This window comes from Hyla sarda, chromosome 2 (assembly GCF_029499605.1).
Source record: "Hyla sarda isolate aHylSar1 chromosome 2, aHylSar1.hap1, whole genome shotgun sequence".
Classification (NCBI taxonomy): Eukaryota; Metazoa; Chordata; class Amphibia; order Anura; family Hylidae; genus Hyla; species Hyla sarda.
Window position 1 is genome coordinate 4,077,932 of NC_079190.1, and position 25,966 is coordinate 4,103,897.

General features: G+C 40.9%; 1 protein-coding gene across 1 annotated transcript in view; it reads right to left on the reverse strand.

The window, feature by feature from the left end:
• The window catches only part of LOC130355582 (zinc finger protein 420-like), a 94,177-nt gene that overhangs the window by 24,390 nt on the left and 43,821 nt on the right, over positions 1 to 25,966 (reverse strand). Inside the window, exon 9 of the mRNA XM_056555895.1 lies at positions 15,176 to 15,258. Coding sequence (XP_056411870.1) covers positions 15,176 to 15,258 — 83 coding nt within the window. The remainder of the gene's footprint in view (positions 1 to 15,175; positions 15,259 to 25,966) is intronic.

Genomic DNA, 25,966 nt, shown 5'->3' on the forward strand with positions numbered 1-25,966 from the left:
AAAAACATAAAGGGAACACAAACAATACAATGTATATACACTGCTCAAAAACATAAAGGGAACATAAACACCACAATGTATATACACTGCTCAAAAACATAAAGGGAACATAAACAACACAATGTATATACACTGCTCAAAAACATAAAGGGAACATAAACACCACAATGTATATACACTGCTCAAAAACATAAAGGGAACATAAACAACACAATGTATATACACTGCTCAAAAACATAAAGGGAACATAAACAACACAATGTATATACACTGCTCAAAAACATAAAGGGAACACAAACAATACAATGTATATACACTGCTCAAAAACATAAAGGGAACATAAACAACACAATGTATATACACTGCTCAATAACATAAAGGGAACATAAACAACACAATGTATATACACTGCTCAAAAACATAAAGGGAACAAACAACACAATGTATATACACTGCTCAAAAACATAAAGGGAACATAAACAACACAATGTATATACACTGCTCAAAAACATAAAAGGGAACACAAACAACACAATGTATATACACTGCTCAAAAACATAAAGGGAACACAAACAACACAATGTATATACACTGCTCAAATATATATAAAGGGAACATAAACAACACAATGTATATACACTGCTCAAAAACATAAAGGGAACACAAACAACACAATGTATATACACTGCTCAAAAAGATAAAGGGAACATAAACAACACAATGTATATACACCGCTCAAAAATATATAAAGGGAACATAAACAACACAATGTATATACACTGCTCAAAAATATATAAAGGGAACATAAACACCACAATGTATATACACTGCTCAAATATATATAAAGGGAACATAAACAACACAATGTATATACACTGCTCAATAACATAAAGGGAACATAAACAACACAATGTATATACACTGCTCAAAAACATAAAGGGAACATAAACAACACAATGTATATACACTGCTCAAAAACATAAAGGGAACATAAACACCACAATGTATATACACTGCTCAAAAACATAAAGGGAACACAAACAATATAATGTATATACACTGCTCAAAAACATAAAGGGAACACAAACAACACAATGTATATACACTGCTCAAAAACATAAAGGGAACATAAACAACACAATGTATATACACTGCTCAAAAACATAAAAGGAACACAAACACCACAATGTATATACACTGCTCAAAAACATAAAGGGAACATAAACAACACAATGTATATACACCGCTCAAAAACATAAAGGGAACATAAACAACACAATGTATATACACTGCTCAAACACATAAAGGGAACATAAACACCACAATGTATATACACTGCTCAAAAACATAAAGGGAACATAAACAACACAATGTATATACACTGCTCAAACACATAAAGGGAACATAAACACCACAATGTATATACACTGCTCAAAAACATAAAGGGAACATAAACAATACAATGTATATACACTGCTCAAAAACATAAAGGGAACATAAACACCACAATGTATATACACTGCTCAAAAACATAAAGGGAACATAAACAACACAATGTATATACACTACTCAAAAACATAAAGGGAACATAAACACCACAATGTATATACACTGCTCAAACACATAAAGGGAACATAAACAACACAATGTATATACACTGCTCAAAAACATAAAGGGAACATAAGCAACACAATGTATATACACTGCTAAAAAACATAAAGGGAACATAAACAACACAATGTATATACACTGCTCAAAAACATAAAGGGATCATAAACAACACAATGTATATACACTGCTCAAAAACATAAAGGGATCATAAACAACACAATGTATATACACTGCTCAAAAACATAAAGGGAACATAAACAACACAATGTATATACACTACTCAAAAACATAAAGGGAACATAAACACCACAATGTATATACACTGCTCAAACACATAAAGGGAACATAAACAACACAATGTATATACACTGCTCAAAAACATAAAGGGAACATAAGCAACACAATGTATATACACTGCTAAAAAACATAAAGGGAACATAAACAACACAATGTATATACACTGCTCAAAAACATAAAGGGATCATAAACAACACAATGTATATACACTGCTCAAAAACATAAAGGGAACATAAACAACACAATGTATATACACTGCTCAAAAACATAAAGGGAACACAAACAACACAATGTATATACACTGCTCAAATATATATAAAGGGAACATAAACAACACAATGTATATACACTGCTCAAAAACATAAAGGGAACATAAACAACACAATGTATATACACTGCTCAATAACATAAAGGGAACATAAACAACACAATGTATATACACTGCTCAAAAACATAAAGGCAACATAAACACCACAATGTATATACACTGCTCAAAAACATAAAGGGAACACAAACAATACAATGTATATACACTGCTCAAAAACATAAAGGGAACACAAACAACACAATGTATATACACTGCTCAAAAACATAAAGGGAACATAAACAACACAATGTATATACACTGCTCAAAAACATAAAAGGAACATAAACAACACAATGTATATACACTGCTCAAAAACATAAAAGGAACACAAACAATACAATGTATATACACTGCTAAAAAACATAAAGGGAACATAAACAACACAATGTATATACACTGCTCAAACACATAAAGGGAACACAAACAACACAATGTATATACACTGCTCAAAAACATAAAGGGAACATAAACAACACAATGTATATACACTGCTCAAAAACATAAAGGGAACATAAACAACACAATGTATATACACTGCTCAAACACATAAAGGGAACACAAACAACACAATGTATATACACTGCTCAAACACATAAAGGGAACATAAACACCACAATGTATATACACTGCTCAAAAACATAAAGGGAACATAAACAATACAATGTATATACACTGCTCAAAAACATAAAGGGAACATAAACACCACAATGTATATACACTGCTCAAAAACATAAAGGGAACATAAACAACACAATGTATATACACTACTCAAAAACATAAAGGGAACATAAACACCACAATGTATATACACTGCTCAAAAACATAAAGGGAACATAAACAACACAATGTATATACACTGCTCAAAAACATAAAGGGAACATAAGCAACACAATGTATATACACTGCTAAAAAACATAAAGGGAACATAAACAACACAATGTATATACACTGCTCAAAAACATAAAGGGATCATAAACAACACAATGTATATACACTGCTCAAAAACATAAAGGGAACATAAACAACACAATGTATATACACTGCTCAAAAACATAAAGGGAACACAAACAACACAATGTATATACACTGCTCAAATATATATAAAGGGAACATAAACAACACAATGTATATACACTGCTCAAAAACATAAAGGGAACATAAACAACACAATGTATATACACTGCTCAATAACATAAAGGGAACATAAACAACACAATGTATATACACTGCTCAAAAACATAAAGGCAACATAAACACCACAATGTATATACACTGCTCAAAAACATAAAGGGAACACAAACAATACAATGTATATACACTGCTCAAAAACATAAAGGGAACACAAACAACACAATGTATATACACTGCTCAAAAACATAAAGGGAACATAAACAACACAATGTATATACACTGCTCAATAACATAAAGGGAACATAAACAACACAATGTATATACACTGCTCAAAAACATAAAAGGAACATAAACAACACAATGTATATACACCGCTCAAAAACATAAAGGGAACATAAACAACACAATGTATATACACTGCTCAAAAACATAAAGGGAACATAAACAACACAATGTATATACACTGCTCAAAAACATAAAGGGAACATAAACAACACAATGTATATACACTGCTCAAAAACATAAAGGGAACATAAACAACACAATGTATATACACTGCTCAAAAACATAAAAGGAACACAAACAATACAATGTATATACACTGCTAAAAAACATAAAGGGAACATAAACAACACAATGTATATACACTGCTCAAACACATAAAGGGAACACAAACAACACAATGTATATACACTGCTCAAAAACATAAAGGGAACACAAACAACACAATGTATATACACTGCTCAAAAACATAAAGGGAACATAAACAACACAATGTATATACACTGCTCAAAAGAATAAAGGGAACATAAACAACACAATGTATATACACTGCTCAAAAACATAAAGGGAACATAAACAACACAATGTATATACACTGCTCAAAAACATAAAGGGAACATAAACAACACAATGTATATACACTGCTCAAACACATAAAGGGAACACAAACAACACAATGTATATACACTGCTCAAACACATAAAGGGAACATAAACACCACAATGTATATACACTGCTCAAAAACATAAAGGGAACATAAACACCACAATGTATATACACTGCTCAAAAACATAAAGGGAACATAAACAATACAATGTATATACACTGCTCAAAAACATAAAGGGAACATAAACACCACAATGTATATACACTGCTCAAAAACATAAAGGGAACATAAACAACACAATGTATATACACTACTCAAAAACATAAAGGGAACATAAACACCACAATGTATATACACTGCTCAAAAACATAAAGGGAACATAAACAACACAATGTATATACACTGCTCAAAAACATAAAGGGAACATAAACAACACAATGTATATACACTGCTCAAAAACATAAAGGGAACATAAACAACACAATGTATATACACTGCTCAAAAACATAAAAGGAACATAAACAACACAATGTATATACACTGCTCAAAAACATAAAGGGAACATAAACAACACAATGTATATACACGGCTCAAAAACATAAAAGGAACACAAACAATACAATGTATATACACTGCTAAAAAACATAAAGGGAACATAAACAACACAATGTATATACACTGCTCAAACACATAAAGGGAACACAAACAACACAATGTATATACACTGCTCAAACACATAAAGGGAACATAAACACCACAATGTATATACACTGCTCAAAAACATAAAGGGAACATAAACAATACAATGTATATACACTGCTCAAAAACATAAAGGGAACATAAACACCACAATGTATATACACTGCTCAAAAACATAAAGGGAACATAAACAACACAATGTATATACACTACTCAAAAACATAAAGGGAACATAAACACCACAATGTATATACACTGCTCAAAAACATAAAGGGAACATAAACAACACAATGTATATACACTGCTCAAAAACATAAAGGGAACATAAGCAACACAATGTATATACACTGCTAAAAAACATAAAGGGAACATAAACAACACAATGTATATACACTGCTCAAAAACATAAAGGGATCATAAACAACACAATGTATATACACTGCTCAAAAACATAAAGGGAACATAAACAACACAATGTATATACACTGCTCAAAAACATAAAGGGAACACAAACAACACAATGTATATACACTGCTCAAATATATATAAAGGGAACATAAACAACACAATGTATATACACTGCTCAAAAACATAAAGGGAACATAAACAACACAATGTATATACACTGCTCAATAACATAAAGGGAACATAAACAACACAATGTATATACACTGCTCAAAAACATAAAGGCAACATAAACACCACAATGTATATACACTGCTCAAAAACATAAAGGGAACACAAACAAAACAATGTATATACACTGCTCAAAAACATAAAGGGAACACAAACAACACAATGTATATACACTGCTCAAAAACATAAAGGGAACATAAACAACACAATGTATATACACTGCTCAAAAACATAAAGGGAACATAAACAACACAATGTATATACACTGCTCAAAAACATAAAGGGAACATAAACAACACAATGTATATACACTGCTCAAAAACATAAAGGGAACATAAACAACACAATGTATATACACTGCTCAATAACATAAAGGGAACATAAACAACACAATGTATATACACTGCTCAAAAACATAAAGGGAACATAAACACCACAATGTATATACACTGCTCAAAAACATAAAGGAACATAAACAACACAATGTATATACACCGCTCAAAAACATAAAGGGAACATAAACAACACAATGTATATACACTGCTCAAAAACATAAAAGGAACACAAACAATACAATGTATATACACTGCTAAAAAACATAAAGGGAACATAAACAACACAATGTATATACACTGCTCAAACACATAAAGGGAACACAAACAACACAATGTATATACACTGCTCAAAAACATAAAGGGAACATAAACAACACAATGTATATACACTGCTCAAAAACATAAAGGGAACATAAACAACACAATGTATATACACTGCTCAAACACATAAAGGGAACACAAACAACACAATGTATATACACTGCTCAAACACATAAAGGGAACATAAACACCACAATGTATATACACTGCTCAAAAACATAAAGGGAACATAAACACCACAATGTATATACACTGCTCAAAAACATAAAGGGAACATAAACAATACAATGTATATACACTGCTCAAAAACATAAAGGGAACATAAACACCACAATGTATATACACTGCTCAAAAACATAAAGGGAACATAAACAACACAATGTATATACACTACTCAAAAACATAAAGGGAACATAAACACCACAATGTATATACACTGCTCAAAAACATAAAGGGAACATAAACAACACAATGTATATACACTGCTCAAAAACATAAAGGGAACATAAACAACACAATGTATATACACTGCTAAAAAACATAAAGGGAACATAAACAACACAATGTATATACACTGCTCAAAAACATAATGGGAACACAAACAACAGAATGAATATACACTGCTCAAAAACATAAAGGGAACACAAACAACACAATGTATATACACTGCTCAAAAACATAAAGGGAACATAAACAACACAATGTATATACACTGCTCAAAAACATAAAGGGATCATAAACAACACAATGTATATACACTGCTCAAAAACATAAAGGGAACATAAACAACACAATGTATATACACTGCTCAAAAACATAAAGGGAACATAAACAACACAATGTATATACACTGCTCAAAAACATAAAGGGAACACAAACAACACAATGTATATACACTGCTCAAAAACATAAAGGGAACATAAACAACACAATGTATATACACTGCTCAAAAACATAAAGGGAACATAAACAACACAATGTATATACACTGCTCAAAAACATAAAGGGAACATAAACAACACAATGTATATACACTGCTCAAAAACATAAAGGGAACACAAACAACACAATGTATATACACTGCTCAAAAACATAAAGGGAACATAAACAACACAATGTATATACACCGCTCAAAAACATAAAGGGAACATAAACAACAAAATGTATATACACTGCTCAAAAACATAAAGGGAACACAAACAACACAATGTATATACACTGCTCAAAAACATAAAGGGAACATAAACAACACAATGTATATACACTGCTCAAAAACTAAAGGGAACATAAACAACACAATGTAACTCCAAGTCACTGACACTTGTGTGAGATCCCACTGTCCACTCAGGAAGAACACTGATTGACAATCAATTTCACATGGAACAGACAACAGGTGGAAATTATAGGCAATTACCAAGACACGATAAATAAAGGAGTGGTTCTGCAGGTGGTGACCACAGACCACTTCTCAGTTCCTATGCTTCCTGGCTGATGTTTTGGTCACTTTTGAACGCTGGCGGTGCTTTCACTCTAGTGGTAGCATGAGACGGAGTCTACAACCCACACAAGTGGCTCAGGTAGTGCAGTTCATCCAGGATGGCACAACAATGCGAGCTGTGGCAAGAAGGTTTGCTGTGTCTGTCAGCGTAGTGTCCAGAGCATGGAGGCGCTACCAGGAGACAGGCCAGTACATCAGGAGACGTGGAGGAGGCCGTAGGAGGCCAATAACCCAGCAGCAGGACCGCTACCTCCGCCTTTATACACAGAGGAGCAGGAGGAGCACTGCAAGAGCCCTGCAAAATGACCTCCAGCAGGCCACAAATGTGCATGTGTCCACTCAAACGGTCAGAAACAGACTCCATGAGGGCGGTATGAGGGCCCGACGTCCACAGGTGGGGGTTGTGCTTACAGCCCAACACCGTGCAGGACATTTGGCATTTGCCAGAGAACACCAAGATTGGCAAATTCACCACTGGCGCCCTGTACTCTTCACAGATGAAAGCAGGTTCACACTGAGCACATGTGACAGACGTGACAGAGTCTGGAGACGCTGTGGAGAACGTTCTGTTGCCTGCAACATCCTCCAGCATGACCGGTTTGGCGGTGGGTCAGTAATGGTGTGGGGTGGCATTTCTTTGGGGGTCCGCACAGCCCTCAGCCCATGTGTTTGCCAGAGGTAGCCTGACTGCCATTAGGTACCAAGATGAGATCCTCAGACCCCTTGTGAGACCATATGCTGGTGCGGTTGGGTTCCTCCTAATACAAGACAATGCTAGACCTCATGTGGCTGGAATGTGTCAGCAGTTCCTACAAGAGGAAGGCATTGATGCTATGGACTGGCCGCCCGTTCCCCTGAATCCGATTGAGCACATCTGGGATGTCTCGCTCCATCCACCACAGACTGTCCAGGAGTTGGCGGATGCTTTAGTCCAGGTCTGGGAGGACATCCCTCAGGAGACCATCCTCCACCTCATCAGGATCATGCCCAGGCCTTGTAGGGAGGTCATACGGGCACGTGGAGGCCACACACACTACTGAGCCTCATTGGGACTTGTATTAAGGACATTACATAAAGTTGGATCAGCCTGTAGTGGGGTTTTCCACTGTGATTTTGAGGGTGACTCCATATCCAGACCTCCAGGGGTTCATACATTTGATTTCCATTGATAATTTTTGGTGATTTTGTTGTCACATTCAGCTATGTAAAGAGGAAAGGATTTCATACGATTAGTTCATTCATTCAGATCTAGGACGTGTTGTCTTAGTGTTCCCTTTATGTTTTTGAGCAGTGTGTGGTTACTATTACATTGTGTCAGGACTTCTTATACCCTTGTGGTTACGGGGCGGTCGTAGCAGGATTATATTCCTCCCCTCTGGTCAGCTGTATGTTAAGTATAAAGCATGATGGGCTGTATTTGTGCGAGGGGCGGAAGTAATTATCGCTCCCTGCACTTCCAGGTGGGGCTTATTGGGAACAGGTGGGGGCGTGTGTATATAACTTCCCCCTCTCCTACAGGGGCGGAGCTCGTGTCGTTTGTGGAATCTCTGCTTCCTGTGGCAGTCTGGTGTTTGAATCTCCCACAAAAATCTTCAGAGCTGCTGCTCACGGTGCGGAGGCCTCGCTGATCATGAGTCTGGGGGGTGCAGGCGCGGCATTCCTGGCAGCTCCGCTGGCTGTCTTATCTGGGGATGCTGTCTCACTCTGATTATAAGGTAATATTGGGCAGGTATGGTTCTGGCTGGCTCTGCCCGCAGCGGTAGTGGAGTCCAGGAGCGGCAAGCAGGTGAGTTAAATCGTTGCTGGGGGTGGTGCGGCCTCAGCATTTCGCGCAGCCCGCTAGCTGCCTCATGGCGACATGTGGACCGCCCGCCACCCACACAACTACAATTGTCTATGCCCTTGGGACAGGTTGCGGCAGCTGCCCAGTCCTCGTTATGCGGTCCTGTCAGCTTGTCTGCTATCGTTAATCTAAAGTATAGTGTAATGCTCTGCGGAGGGTTGTTTCAATATAAAGTTTGCTGTATACAGTGTGGTGCAATGCTCTGCAAAGAGTTGTTTCAATATAACTTTTGCTGTGTGGTGCGGTGCTCTGCGGGGTATACGGTGCCCTTGCAGTATATGGTACAGTGTAATGCTCTGCAAAGGGTCTCGTTACAATATAACATGTACTGTATAACGGTATAGTGCAGTGCTCTGCAGATGGTCTCGTTACAATATAGTATACATGATATACAGTTAAGGTGCAATGCTCTGCAGATGGTCTCATTACAATATAGTATTCATGATATACAGCTGTGGTGCTATGCTCTGCAGATGGTCTTGTTACAATATAATATATACTATATACAGTATAGTGCTATACTCTGCAGATGGTCTCATTATAAACAAACTTTATACAGTTAGTGCAATGCTCTGCAGATGGGATGGTTTCAATACAACATATTATATAGGGCATAGTGCAATGCTCTGCAGAGGGTCGTTACAGTTAGCATGTCCAGTGTGGTGCAGTGCTCTGCGAAGGGTCTCGTTGCAACACAGGGTGGCATTTACTGTTTGGTGTGGTGCAATACTCTGCAGAGGATCACGTTGCAGGGTAGCATATGCTGTGTGTGGTGATACAGTGCTCTGTAGACTGTCTTGTTTCAATATAGTATATAGTAGGGTGCAATGCTCTGTAGAGATATAACATAGGCTACATCCAAATAAATCATAGTATACACAGTGTTATTTGCACGATCATGGTGTCCATACGGTTCATACGCTTGGTTTATTATGGGCATACACGCATTACTGGTACAAGGTGCACACGAGTAGAGCATCTTCACGGTTTGATAACTCCATGAGTTTCTTATTGTCCGTACTCTCATGGTTAATTCATACTCTTATGGCACACTGCTCGTACGCGCTTAGTATGTATACAGTTTCATGTGCTAATATCATTATATACGGTACATATACTCACTGACGATACATTCACAGCATTTATACTGGGCAAACTTGTTTATGCTGTTCACCTCATGGTTATTCTCTCACTCACTGGTGTTTTACACGGTCCACAAACTTGGCATTTATGCTGTTCACATATTCTTGGCATGTTCACGGTCTTACGTTCTTTCTACTATGTTACGTTCATGGCAATCAAACACCTCGTAATTATCACTGGTTCATACGCTCAAAGTAGCATTCGGTTCATATGTTAATGGTATTTCATACTGGTTACGGCAGTATACTGCCTATAGCAATTATACGGTTCATACACTCAGTTATAGTGGTCACACTCTCACGGTTCTTAAGTTGTTCACATTTTCACCGCAGGGTTCATACGGTTCATACGCTCATGGCGGTTGTATTGGTTGCACCATCATGGTTTTGTTGTTCACGCGTTCACCGCATTCATACACGCAGGTTTTATACGCTCATGGCAGTTATATGGGTTACACGGTCATGGTTTTGTTGTTCACGCGTTCACCGCATTCATACACGCAGGTTTCATACGCTCATGGCAGTTACATCGGTCACACGGCTATGGTTTAGTTGTTCACACGTTCATCGCATTCATACACGCAGGGTTCATACGCTCATGGCAGTTATATTGGTTACACGGTCATTGTTTTGTTGTTCACACGTTCACCGCATTCATACATGCAGGGTTCATACACTCATGGCAGTTATATTGGTTACACAGTCATGGTTTTGTTGTTCACATGTTCACCGCATTCATACACGCAGGTTTCCTATGGTTCTCACACATAGTGACATGCTGTTTCGTGCAGTTGTGGCCACGCGCTCATAGCATGTTCACAGCATTATACTGCTCATAGTACTCATACCTCATAGCGTCATACCACATATTAATTCGTAGCACATATGCTCGACGCTTATACTGCACATGTACATGTAGCGTTTATACTGCACATACACATGGCCTACATCAGGCACATACGCTCTTAGCATTGATACCGCAAGTATACTCATAGCATTATACTGCTCATAGTATCATATCACTATACGCTCATAGCATTTATACCACATACACGCTCGTTGTATTCATACCACAGACATGTTCACGTCATGTATATTGCACATAGAATTGTAGCAATACACTACGCGGACATTCGTAGCATTCATTCTGTACATACGGTGGTAGTAATTATTATGCTGACACGTTGTAGTACTTATTCTGCGTACATGTAGCATTCATTCTGTTATGTTATCTGCACTAACATCCATAGTGTTTACTGTACATGGGTAATGGTATTTATTCTGCATGTTCATCCATGCTCCCGTAGCTTTTACTGTACGTATGTTTATAGCATTCATTCTGTGTATTCGTGCATAGTCTTTTATACGGAAAGTTCACTCAGGTTTGTCAGGATGTAGCCCTATTGCCTGACTCCTCTTCAGGTTAAGGGGTCAATGTCGGTTGCTACTGACTTGTTCAGAGCAATCGCATTGTTGTTTATTGTCATGACCTGACAAGTTCTCAGGTCAGATACAACCTCCTCTGTTGTATTTCACGACTACGTTATCAGTTATAGTACACATATTCAACTATCCGGCACAGGTACTCGTTCAAGGGTGGTCATCATTTTAGTGGCACTAATCGGCTGTTCAATACCCGGTCACCTGACTCGTTCCTTCAGGGGTTGAATCGCGGTTGTTACTGACTCACATTCAGAGCAACCAATTTCAGGAATAGTCACAATGTTAACCTGTTGCCTGACTCCTCTTCAGGTTAAGGGGTAATGTCGGTTGCTACTGACTCGTATTCAGAGCAATTTTGTCGTTGGTGTATTTGTTATGACCTGACACGTTTTCAGGTCAGATACAACCTCGTCTGTTGTATTTCTCGATTATGTTATTTCATTATAGTACACAGATTCAACTCTCTGGCATAGTTGCCCGTTACGCTCATAGTCTGGTTATGTTCATAGCTTTATTTTGTTGTACTGCACATGGGTAATAGTTTTTCAGCATTTCCATCCTTAGAGTCGACACTACACATATGCTCCCGTAGCTTTACTGTACTCATGCTCATGGCTTTCATACTGCATATTCGTGCATAGTGTGTATACGGAAAGCTTATACAGCTTTGTTAGGATGTTGCCCTATTTGCCTGACTCCTTCAGCTTAAGGAGTTAATGTCGGTTGCTACCGACGAATTTTCAGAGCAATTACATTGTGGTTTATTGTCATGACCTGAGACGTTCTCAGGACAGATACAGCCTCCTCCGTGGTATTTCATGACCACGTTATCAGTTACTTATAGTAGACATATTCAACTATCCGGTATAGTTGCACGTTGTCTATCTTTTTAGATATGTTTACACTTTATTTTCTAGGCATGTATGCTGTACTCATAATGATGTTAGAGCATATATTCATAACGTTCCTTACGTTTTCACGGTACTTACGCTCCCAGCTTGTGTATGATACATGCACCAGTACACAGCATTTGTTGCATACTACCATAGTTGTATGCGGGTAGGTTATGTGCATTCGTTCCTAGTGTTGAATAGCAGTTGCACCTCTGGCTGTACATATATTTACAAGACACGATTACAGTATTCATATGGTGCTTACATTCATTGCAGATATATCGAGCACATATTCTTAAACCTCCTACGTCTGCAGGGGGGGATGCACCACATAGGTTATTGTTAGACATGTCTCAGAGCAATAACATATTGAGTAGCGACTTGTAGTTGGGTATACTGTTAGCAGGTTATGCCGCACATACGGTTAACATGTTTCATGTGGTGCACACAGGGGAGGTAGATCCTTTGCTTAGGGTATTGGACACAATTGGTCATTTTTGTTACTGACACGCCTTCAGAACAACACGCCAGCTTCATACAGGTATCTTGTCATGAATACTCATGATGTTACCCTGTTGCCTGACTCCTCTTCAGGTTAAAAGGGGTAATGCCAGTTGCTACTGACTCGTTTTCAGAGCAATTTTGTCGTGTGTTATATTTGTTATGACCTGACACGTTTTCAGGTCAGATACAACCTCGTCTGTTGTATTTCTCGATGACGTTATAATTTCGTTATAGTACACAGATTCAACTATCTGGCATAATTGCACGTTCTCTTTTAAGGAGGGCCAGCATTTAGTTGCAGATATATTCTGCATTTAATACACAGTTTCATGACTCATTTCTTTAGGATCGGGGATTGAATCATGGTTGCTGCTGTCTCATTTCAGAGCAATTGATTTGACATGGTTATGTAGGTAATCTGACACGTTTCAGATAGTATACAATCTCAATATGGCATTTCACACTTACGTATTTGAAAAAAAAAAAAAAAGGGGTTTACAAAGACCTGTGACGTTTACAGGCACAATGATTTCACAAAGACCTGTCATGTCTACAGGCTCGATGGTTCCGCGGGGACCTGTGACGGGTTCAGGCACGACGGTGTCACAAAGACCTGTCAGGTCTACAGACATGATGGTTCATCTAAACACTGGTCACGTCTACAGATACGTTGCTCTCGCAGGGAGCTGTCATCTGCAATGGGTCATCACTTCCAAGTCCAGTTGGGTCAGTACAGTGGCTAGTTAGGTATGTCTGTTACAGTCTCAATCAGGTAAGGTGCCTTCGTGAACCTTGTCATGCGACATGACCCACACGGTCTATCAGGTAGATAGGTATTTCTTGTCATTTACCTGTCAGTTTAGTTTTTGCCTCTTAAATAGCAGGGGATTGGTGCTTGTCAGACCTGCCATGAAGTTAGCCTTTCCGTGTCCATTTGAAGTAATGTCCCAAGTAGGGATGGTGATAGGTATAGTTCAGTTAGTATAGTTGGCAGGGAAGGTTATTCTCAGGTTGATTCTTTACAGATGGACGTTACCACCACGGTTTCAAAGGTATGGTTACCACCTCTAGTAGTCACTAGTTGGTCAGGGCTACTCTTTCAGCACACTAGGTATAGTCTACTTCGGGTATGTGAAGATTGATGCTGGATGTAGGATGTTTTATTTCAGGAATTGTATTCATCCTAGCATGGTTGCTTTTTGCCCTCTATAGGCCCTCATTGCGCGGTTATGGCACAACTCAGACCGCTATGCTAGGGTAAGATCTTGTATAGGTATGTAGGCAATCTTTCCTGTCACTAGTACACGTATGGAGCCCCGATCACAAATGATTTTTATTGTTTGTATACTTGTTTTTTGTCTGTTTTTTATGACATTAATAGGTGGATTTGCATCTTTATATAGTTACGAGCTTTTTCTTTTTTGGTTTCTATGCCCCGTAGTGTATTATTGTGGGTGGTGCCGTCTTCTTTTAGATTTATGTATTTTGATCAGTATTTTTAGCCAAAACCAGTGAAACCGACACCTAGATAAAGAATAACTTACAGATTTGCCTGCGGTCACTTACCTCCAGCGTCTGACCCCAGGTCCCGCACCACCGCACAATCCAGGAAAGGATAAATACTGTCCTCGCTCCGTAAGGACCTTCGTGACGTCAGGAGGTCATGTGACATTCTCAAGTCATGTGACTGGTAGAACGGGCGGAGCTCTGGCTAAATGCAAAGAAACGTACTGTGTAGAACAGTGGTCTCCAACCTGCGGACCTCCAGATGTTGCAAAACTACAACTCCCAGCATGCCCGGACAGCCGTTGGCTGTCCGGGCATGCTGGGAGTTGTAGTTGTGCAACATCTGGAGGTAGGCAGGTTGGAGACCACTGGTGTAGAATGTGAGCGGCTGCTGTTGTGGGGAGGAGGGGAGTGATGTTATTTACATGGGACTGTATACAGGAGGCTAGTGATGTTATTTACATGGGACTGTAGATAGGAGGGGAGTGATGTTATTTACATGGGACTGTATACTGGAGGGGAGTGATGTTATTTACATGGGACTGTATATAGGAGGGGAGTGATGTTATTTACATGGGACTGTATACAGGAGGCTAGTGATGTTATTTACATGGGACTGTAGATAGGAGGGGAGTGATGTTATTTACATGGGACTGTATACTGGAGGGGAGTGATGTTATTTACATGGGACTGTATATAGGAGGGGAGTGATGTTATTTACATGGGACTGTATACTGGAGGGGAGTGATGTTATTTACATGGGACTGTATACTGGAGGGAGTGATGTTATTTACATGGGACTGTATATAGGAGGGGAGTGATGTTATTTACATGGGACTGTATACAGGAGGCTAGTGATGTTATTTACATGGGACTGTATATAGGAGGGGAATGATGTTATTTACATGGGACTGTATACTGGAGGGGAGTGATGTTATTTACATGGGACTGTATATAGGAGGGGAGTGATGTTATTTACATGGGACTGTATACTGGAGGGGAGTGATGTTATTTACATGGGACTGTATACTGGAGGGGAGTGATGTTATTTACATGGGACTGTATACTGGAGGGGAGTGATGTTATTTACATGGGACTGTATATAGGAGGGGAGTGATGTTATTTACATGGGACTGTATACTGGAGGGGAGTGATGTTATTTACATGGGACTGTATATAGGAGGGAGTGATGTTATTTACATGGGACTGTATATAGGAGGGGAGTGATGTTATTTACATGGGACTGTATATAGGAGGGAGTGATGTTATTTACATGGGACTGTATATAGGAGGGGAGTGATGTTATTTACATGGGACTGTATATAGGAGGGGAGTGATGTTATTTACATGGGACTGTATACAGGAGGGGAGTGATGTTATTTACATGGGACTGTATATAGGAGGGAGTGATGTTATTTACATGGGACTGTATACTGGAGGGAGTGATGTTATTTACATGGGACTGTATACAGGAGGGAGTGATGTTATTTACATGGGACTGTATACTGGAGGGAGTGATGTTATTTACATGGGACTGTATACTGGAGGGAGTGATGTTATTTACATGGGACTGTATACTGGAGGGAGTGATGTTATTTACATGGGACTGTATACAGGAGGGAGTGATGTTATTTACATGGGACTGTATACTGGAGGGAGTGATGTTATTTACATGGGACTGTATACTGGAGGGAGTGATGTTATTTACATGGGACTGTATATAGGAGGGGAGTGATGTTATTTACATGGGACTGTATATAAGAGGGGAGTGATGTTATTTACATGGGACTGTATATAGGAGGGGAGTGATGTTATTTACATGGGACTGTATACTGGAGGGAGTGATGTTATTTACATGGGACTGTATACTGGAGGGAGTGATGTTATTTACATGGGACTGTATATAGGAGGGGAGTGATGTTATTTACATGGGACTGTATATAAGAGGGGAGTGATGTTATTTACATGGGACTGTATATAGGAGGGGAGTGATGTTATTTACATGGGACTGTATATAGAAGGGGAGTGATGTTATTTACATGGGACTGTATATAGAAGGGGAGTGATGTTATTTACATGGGACTGTATATAGGAGGGAGTGATGTTATTTACATGGGACTGTATAAAGGAGGGGAGTGATGTTATTTACATGGGACTGTATATAGGAGGGAGTGATGTTATTTACATGGGACTGTATATAGGAGGGGAGTGATGTTATTTACATGGGACTGTATATAGGAGGGGAGTGATGTTATTTACATGGGACTGTATATAGGAGGGGAGTGATGTTATTTACATGGGACTGTATACTGGAGGGGAGTGATGTTATTTACATGGGACTGTATATAGGAGGGCAGTGATGTTATTTACATGGGACTGTATACTGGAGGGGAGTGATGTTATTTACATGGGACTGTATACTGGAGGGAGTGATGTTATTTACATGGGACTGTATACTGGAGGGGAGTGATGTTATTTACATGGGACTGTATATAGGAGGGGAGTGATGTTATTTACATGGGACTGTATACAGGAGGGGAGTGATGTTATTTACATGGGACTGTATATAGGAGGGGAGTGATGTTATTTACATGGGACTGTATATAGGAGGGGAGTGATGTTATTTACATGGGACTGTATATAGGAGGGAGTGATGTTATTTACATGGGACTGTATATAGGAGGGGAGTGATGTTATTTACATGGGACTGTATATAGGAGGGGAGTGATGTTATTTACATGGGACTGTATTTAGGAGGGGAGTAATGTTATTTACATGGGACCGTATATAGGAGGGAGTGATGTTATTTACATGGGACCGTATACTGGAGGGGAGTGGTGTTATTTACATGGGACTGTATACTGGAGGGGAGTGGTGTTATTTACATGGGACTGTATATAGGAGGGAGTGATGTTATTTACATGGGACCGTATATAGGAGGGGAGTGATGTTATTTACATGGGACTGTATATAGGAGGGGAGTGATGTTATTTACATAGGACTGTATATAGGAGGGGAGGGATGTTATTTACATGGGACTGTATATAGGAGGGGAGTGATGTTATTTACATGGGACTGTATATAGGAGGGAGTGATGTTATTTACATGGGACCGTATATAGGAGGGGAGTGATGTTATTTACATGGGACTGTATATAGGAGGGGAGTGATGTTATTTACATAGGACTGTATATAGGAGGGGAGGGATGTTATTTACATGGGACTGTATATAGGAGGGGAGGGATGTTATTTACATGGGACTGTATATAGGAGGGGAGTGATGTTATTTACATGGGACTGTATACTGGAGGGGAGTGATGTTATTTACATGGGACTGTATACTGGAGGGGAGTGATGTTATTTACATGGGACTGTATATAGGAGGGGAGTGATGTTATTTACATGGGACTGTATATAGGAGGGGAGTGATGTTATTTACATGGGACTGTATATAGGAGGGGAGTGATGTTATTTACATGGGACTGTATACTGGAGGGGAGTGATGTTATTTACATGGGACTGTATATAGGAGGGGAGTGATGTTATTTACATGGGACTGTATATAGGAGGGGAGTGATGTTATTTACATGGGACTGTATATAGGAGGGGAGTGATGTTATTTACATGGGACTGTATATTGGAGGGGAGTGATGTTATTTACATGGGACTGTATACTGGAGGGGAGTGATGTTATTTACATGGGACTGTATATAGGAGGGAGTGATGTTATTTACATGGGACTGTATATAGGAGGGGAGTGATGTTATTTACATGGGACTGTATTTAGGAGGGGAGTAATGTTATTTACATGGGACTGTATACTGGAGGGGAGTGATGTTATTTACATGGGACTGTATATAGGAGGGGAGTGATGTTATTTACATGGGACTGTATTTAGGAGGGGAGTAATGTTATTTACATGGGACTGTATACTGGAGGGGAGTGGTGTTATTTACATGGGACCGTATATAGGAGGGAGTGATGTTATTTACATGGGACTGTATATAGGAGGGGAGTGATGTTATTTACATGGGACTGTATATATGAGGGGAGTGATGTTATTTACATAGGACTGTATATAGGAGGGGAGGGATGTTATTTACATGGGACTGTATATAGGAGGGGAGTGATGTTATTTACATGGGACTGTATATAGGAGGGGAGTGATGTTATTTACATGGGACTGTATATAGGAGGGGAGTGATGTTATTTACATAGGACTGTATACTGGAGGGGAGTGATGTTATTTACATGGGACCGTATACTGGAGGGGAGTGATGTTATTTACATGGGACTGTATACTGGAGGGGAGTGATGTTATTTACAAGGGACTGTATACAGGAGGGGAGTGGTGTTATGTACATGGGACTGTATACTGGAGGGGAGTGGTGTTATTTACATGGGACTGTATATAGGAGGGAGTGATGTTATTTACATGGGACCGTATATAGGAGGGGAGTGATGTTATTTACATGGGACTGTATATAGGAGGGGAGTGATGTTATTTACATAGGACTGTATATAGGAGGGGAGGGATGTTATTTACATGGGACTGTATACAGGAGGGGAGTGATGTTATTTACATGGGACTGTATACAGGAGGGGAGTGATGTTATTTACATGGGACTGTATACTGGAGGGGAGTGATGTTATTTACATGGGACTGTATATAGGAGGGGAGTGATGTTATTTACATGGGACTGTATATAGGAGGGGAGTGATGTTATTTACATGGGACTGTATATAGGAGGGGAGTGATGTTATTTACATGGGACTGTATATAGGAGGGAGTGATGTTATTTACATGGGACTGTATACTGGAGGGGAGTGATGTTATTTACATGGGACTGTATATAGGAGGGGAGTGATGTTATTTACATGGGACTGTATACTGGAGGGGAGTGATGTTATTTACATGGGACTGTATATTGGAGGGGAGTGATGTTATTTACATGGGACTGTATACTGGAGGGGAGTGATGTTATTTACATGGGACTGTATATAGGAGGGAGTGATGTTATTTACATGGGACTGTATATAGGAGGGGAGTAATGTTATTTACATGGGACTGTATTTAGGAGGGGAGTGATGTTATTTACATGGGACTGTATACTGGAGGGGAGTGATGTTATTTACATGGGACTGTATATAGGACGGAAATGATGTTATTTACATGGGACTGTATTTAGGAGGGGAGTAATGTTATTTACATGGGACTGTATATAGGAGGGGAGTGATGTTATTTACATGGGACTGTATATAGGAGGGGAGTGATGTTATTTACATGGGACTGTATATAGGAGGGGAGTGATGTTATTTACATGGGACTGTATACTGGAGGGGAGTGATGTTATTTACATGGGACTGTATATAGGAGGGGAGTGATGTTATTTACATGGGACTGTATATAGGAGGGGAGTGATGTTATTTACATGGGACTGTATATAGGAGGGAGTGATGTTATTTACATGGGACTGTATACTGGAGGGGAGTGATGTTATTTACATGGGACTGTATATAGGAGGGGAGTGATGTTATTTACATGGGACTGTATATAGGAGGGGAGTGATGTTATTTACATGGGACTGTATATAGGAGGGAGTGATGTTATTTACATGGGACTGTATACTGGAGGGGAGTGATGTTATTTACATGGGACTGTATACTGGAGGGAGTGATGTTATTTACATGGGACTGTATATAGGAGGGAGTGATGTTATTTACATGGGACTGTATATAGGAGGGAGTGATGTTATTTACATGGGACTGTATACTGGAGGGAGTGATGTTATTTACATGGGACTGTATACTGGAGGGGAGTGATGTTATTTACATGGGACTGTATACTGGAGGGAGTGATGTTATTTACATGGGACTGTATATAGGAGGGGAGTAATGTTATTTACATGGGACTGTATACTGGAGGGAGTGATGTTATTTACATGGGACTGTATACTGGAGGGAGTGATGTTATTTACATGGGACTGTATATAGGAGGGGAGTGATGTTATTTACATGGGACTGTATACTGGAGGGGGAGTGATGTTATTTACATGGGACTGTATATAGGAGGGGAGTGATGTTATTTACATGGGACTGTATATAGGAGGGGAGTAATGTTATTTACATGGGACTGTATACTGGAGGGAGTGATGTTATTTACATGGGACTGTATATAGGAGGGGAGTGATGTTATTTACATGGGACTGTATATAGGAAGGGAGTGATGTTATTTACATGGGACTGTATATAGGAGGGGAGTGATGTTATTTACATGGGACTGTGTACTGGGGGGGAGTGATGTTATTTACATGGGACTGTATACTGGAGGGGAGTGATGTTATTTACATGGGACTGTATATAGGAGGGGAGTGATGTTATTTACATGGGACTGTATATTGGAGGGAGTGGTGTTATTTACATGGGACTGTATATTGGAGGGAGTGATGTTATTTACATGGGACTGTATACTGGAGGGAGTGATGTTATTTACATGGGACTGTATATTGGAGGGAGTTATGTTATTTACATAGGACTGTATATAGGAGGGAGTGATGTTATTTACATGGGACTGTATATAGGAGGGGAGGGATGTTATTTACATGGGAATGTATACTGGAGGGGAGTGATGTTATTTACATGGGACTGTATACAGGAGGGGAGTGATGTTATTTACATGGGACTGTATATTGGAGGGAGTGGTGTTATTTACATGGGACTGTATATTGGAGGGAGTGATGTTATTTACATGGGACTGTATACTGGAGGGAGTGATGTTATTTACATGGGACTGTATATTGGAGGGAGTTATGTTATTTACATAGGACTGTATATAGGAGGGAGTGATGTTATTTACATGGGACTGTATATAGGAGGGGAGGGATGTTATTTACATGGGAATGTATACTGGAGGGGAGTGATGTTATTTACATGGGACTGTATATAGGAGGTGTCAGGCCCAAGGCCTGAATATTAAAATCCTATATGTGTATTATAATTATAACTGTGTGATGTCTTATCCAAGACATGGGTGAGAGGTCATTCAGACTGTGTTTTTGTGTATTGCATTTTATTGGGGGTCTGGCTGTTTGTTTACATCTCCTTTGAAGTCAAAGGCCTTTTTGAAGTCATGCACTCTGGTCCCATCATATAATCAAACAGATAAGGGGCCAGGAAGAGAGAAGACCCCCTGGTGGGGTCAGAGGGGAGGGGGGGAATGGAGTCTCCCTCCAAAAAGGCAGATATATAATATTTAACAATGCTAGAATCAGGGTGTTCAATGCTGTGCCCCAAGCTGACAAGACTATCCTAAGAACAGCTGGACTCTCACTCACTCATGGACTACTATATCATCATGCTGTAAGAACTTCATCTTTTGTTTTCTGAACTTGTCTTGCTAAACTCTTATATATATTCTTGTACCTGTATGTCATTTGTTAATTTTTATGCATAGCACTGTGATACCTTTTATCAGATTAAATGTTTCATTAATCAGCTCTGGTCTTTGATCTCTAAATATATGAGCTCACCTTTCTGAAGGCAGCTCGGGTGAAACACGTTTATCTAAGGGTTAATTTGGTGACTTGCTGGGACTAGTAGTGGATACCCAGAGGTCTGGCGGCTTTAACCCTTGCACCATCACACTCTCTCTAGCGTCTTGGCTGGACCGATAGGGTGTGATCGTGACAACTGGTGGCAGCGTCGGGATATGTTTAGAGATTTTTAGTGCTTGCTGAATTTTACCTGTAAGGAAATCTTAGCACTAAAAAGAAATTGCAGACATCTTCTGGTGTGTAAATTCCAAAGACAGAGCTCAGTACTGGTTTAAAAGACATACAAAAAGAGTGCAAGACAGTTCTGTCCTCCCCATCTCTTGTTTTACCTCCTCTGTCTCATCTCGGAAATATGGAGGCATATCGCAAGCAGTCCAAGCCTGCACTGGAGCTAATGTGCCAAGAAAAGGACATCCCTACTGCAGGAAAGAACAAGGAACAACTTATTGCTGATCTTGTGGAGTATGATGCCCGTGCAGAAGAGCTGAGTGACATGAGACAAAGTCCTACAGCTGGAACTGCCATCCAAGGACTGATATCTCCTGGGGAATACAACATTACTCCCCATCAGGACAGTACTCCACAATAGGCCGCGGACTCTTATATGCGGACTGCCTTACAACACCTTGGGAATGTGGATGCCAATATGAAACTCTAACTGCTTCTCCAGTACCAAACTGCAGAGAGAGAGGCCCAGGCACGGGCTGCAGAGAGAGAGGCCCAGGCACGAGCCGCAGAAAGAGAGGCCCAGGCACGGGCTGCAGAGAGAGAGAGGCCCAGGCACGAGCCGCAGAAAGAGAGGCCCAGGCAGGAGCCGCAGAAAGAGAGAGGCCCAGGCACAGGCTGCAGAGAGAGGCCCAGGCACGAGCCGCAGAGAAAGAGGCCCAGGCACAAGCCGCAGAGAGAGAGGCAGCAGAAAGAGAGGCCAAGGCACGAGCCGCAGAAAGAGAGGCCAAAGCACGAGCCGCAGAAAGAGAGGCCCAGGCAGGAGCCGCAGAGAGAGAGGCCCAGGCACGGGCCGCAGAGAGAGAGGCCCAGGCACAAGCCGCAGAGAGAGAGGCAGCAGAAAGAGAGGCCAAGGCACGAGCCGCAGAAAGAGAGGCCAAAGCACGAGCCGCAGAAAGAGAGGCCCAGGCAGGAGCCGCAGAGAGAGAGGCCCAGGCACGGGCCGCAGAGAGAGAGGCCCAGGCACGGGTCGCAGAGAGAGAGGCCCAGGCACGAGCCGCAGAGAGAGATGCCCAGGCACGGGCTGCAGAGAGAGAGGCCCAGGCACAGGCTGCAGAAAGAGATGCCCAGGCACGGGCTGCAGAGAGAGAGGCCCAGGCACAAGCCGCAGAGAGAGAGGCCCAGCGGAGGCATGAACTGGAGGTTCTGAGGCTGAGAGGGGATGCTTCATCCGCACGGATCAAGGAGACCACAAACCCCGCTTGGAACATTTCCCCATGTTGGAGAAAGATGGTGATCTGGATGTGTTCCTGAGGGGATTTGAAAAGGTTTGCCGGCAGTTCCATCTACCTAAGGAACAGTGGGGACGATATCGAACCCCACCGTTGCGAGGGAAAGCTCTGGATGTGTTTGCTTCGCTTCCTTCTGAAAGTGACCAGGACTATGAGGCAATAAAATCTGCCCTGCTAAAAAGTCTTAATCTGACTCCAGAGACTTATCGGAAAAAGTTTCGGACTTATCAACAAAGTGCCACAGAAAGCTGCACTGAACATGCAGGTCAGCTAAGGACTGCATTCAGGCAATGGACTGGGGGCCTATAAGTCACTACCTATGAGGCCCTGGAGGACTTGATGGTCCTGGATCAGTTTCTCCAAACACGGAGCTTTGAAGTCAGAGAGTGGATTTTGGACCGCAAGCCCAAGACAGCCATGGAAGCACCAGAACTAGGAGATGACTTTGCCAACAACCGGGCGCCAGCAGCAAAGCGTTGGATCTGCACAAGCTGGAGCAAGTGCCTGGAGGGGAGCCACACAACCACAAAGCACCACCAGGCCAGCCAGGAAATTCTTGCCATCATTCCCAAAAGCAACAGGAGCCACATTGGGTCAGGGGGACACCCGCCGATGTTACAGATGCCACAATATTGGGCACCTGAGTGCCACTTGCCCCAACAAAAAGAATTCTCCACCAGTAGCTGGAGGACACACAGCCGTTCTTCTGGTGTCCGGAGCGGTGGAGAAAAGAGCGGATAACCTGCAGAGTGTAACTGTGGGTGACCGGGTGACAGTGGGTTTGCAAGATTCTGGAGCCTCCTTTACCTTGGTGCGGCCTGAAGTGGTGGATACAGAGGACATCATCCCTGGAAGAACCAAGGCTTTAAAAGAAATTGGAGGTGTGCGGCCTGCTGTGCCCTGGATTGGGGTACAGGCAAAGGTTTGCAGGAGGTGGGGGTCTCTGAGGACATCCCTGTTAATGTTCTGCTGGGGAATGATTTGGGTCGGATGCTCTGTCATTATGCTCCAGAGGACACTACCTGCACACCGGATGGGCTAGGAGAGAGCCCTGTTCATTCTGAGGTACTGTGCGAGACTTTGGGAGACACTGTGAAATGTGGTAACTGGGAGGAGGTGCAGGGGATTGATAATTGTTTACCTGTGACTGAACCAGTAATGTTTTCCAAAAGTGGAATGGGGTGTATTGTAAAATGTGGCGACAATGAATTGCCAATGCCAAAACCTAGTGGAGATGGGCTAGGGGTTGTTGTGCCCCTGGTGACATGTAAGGATGAGGGACCAGCAGTGAGTGATATGTCCCAATCCTGTGAGCCTAAGGAGGAGGAGGGAAGGAGTGATAGCCCTGTGTATGATGCCTGTATTGTTATGTCTGGAACTGAGGGGGGTGGGGGGCGGGGAAGGTAAACCCCAGGGAGGCATACCAATGGTGGCAGTGGTAACGCGTCAGCAGCATGCCAGGGCTGCAGCTTTAAAAGGAAGGGAGGATGATGATGCAAGGGGCAAGCTGTGTGACTTGCAAGCCCCAGCAGAGGAAGGTGGAGATGCTAGTTCACCTGGGGGAAATGTGCTCCCTGATGCCACAAGATGGGGGGAGGGAAATGAGCATTTCCGGGAAGCTCTGCGCAGTGACCCTTCCCTTGAAGGGCTGAGACAACGTGCTGAACATACAGGTGTTGACACAGATGGGCATCGGGTATATTGGGAAAATGATATCTTGTACTGGGAATCCCTTTCCAAAGGCATGCTAGGGGCCCAGGAGAGAGAAAGGCAGTTTGTGGTTCCTAGGCAGTACAGGAAAGAGCTGCTGAGGTTGGCCCATGAGACCCCCTGGCAGGACAT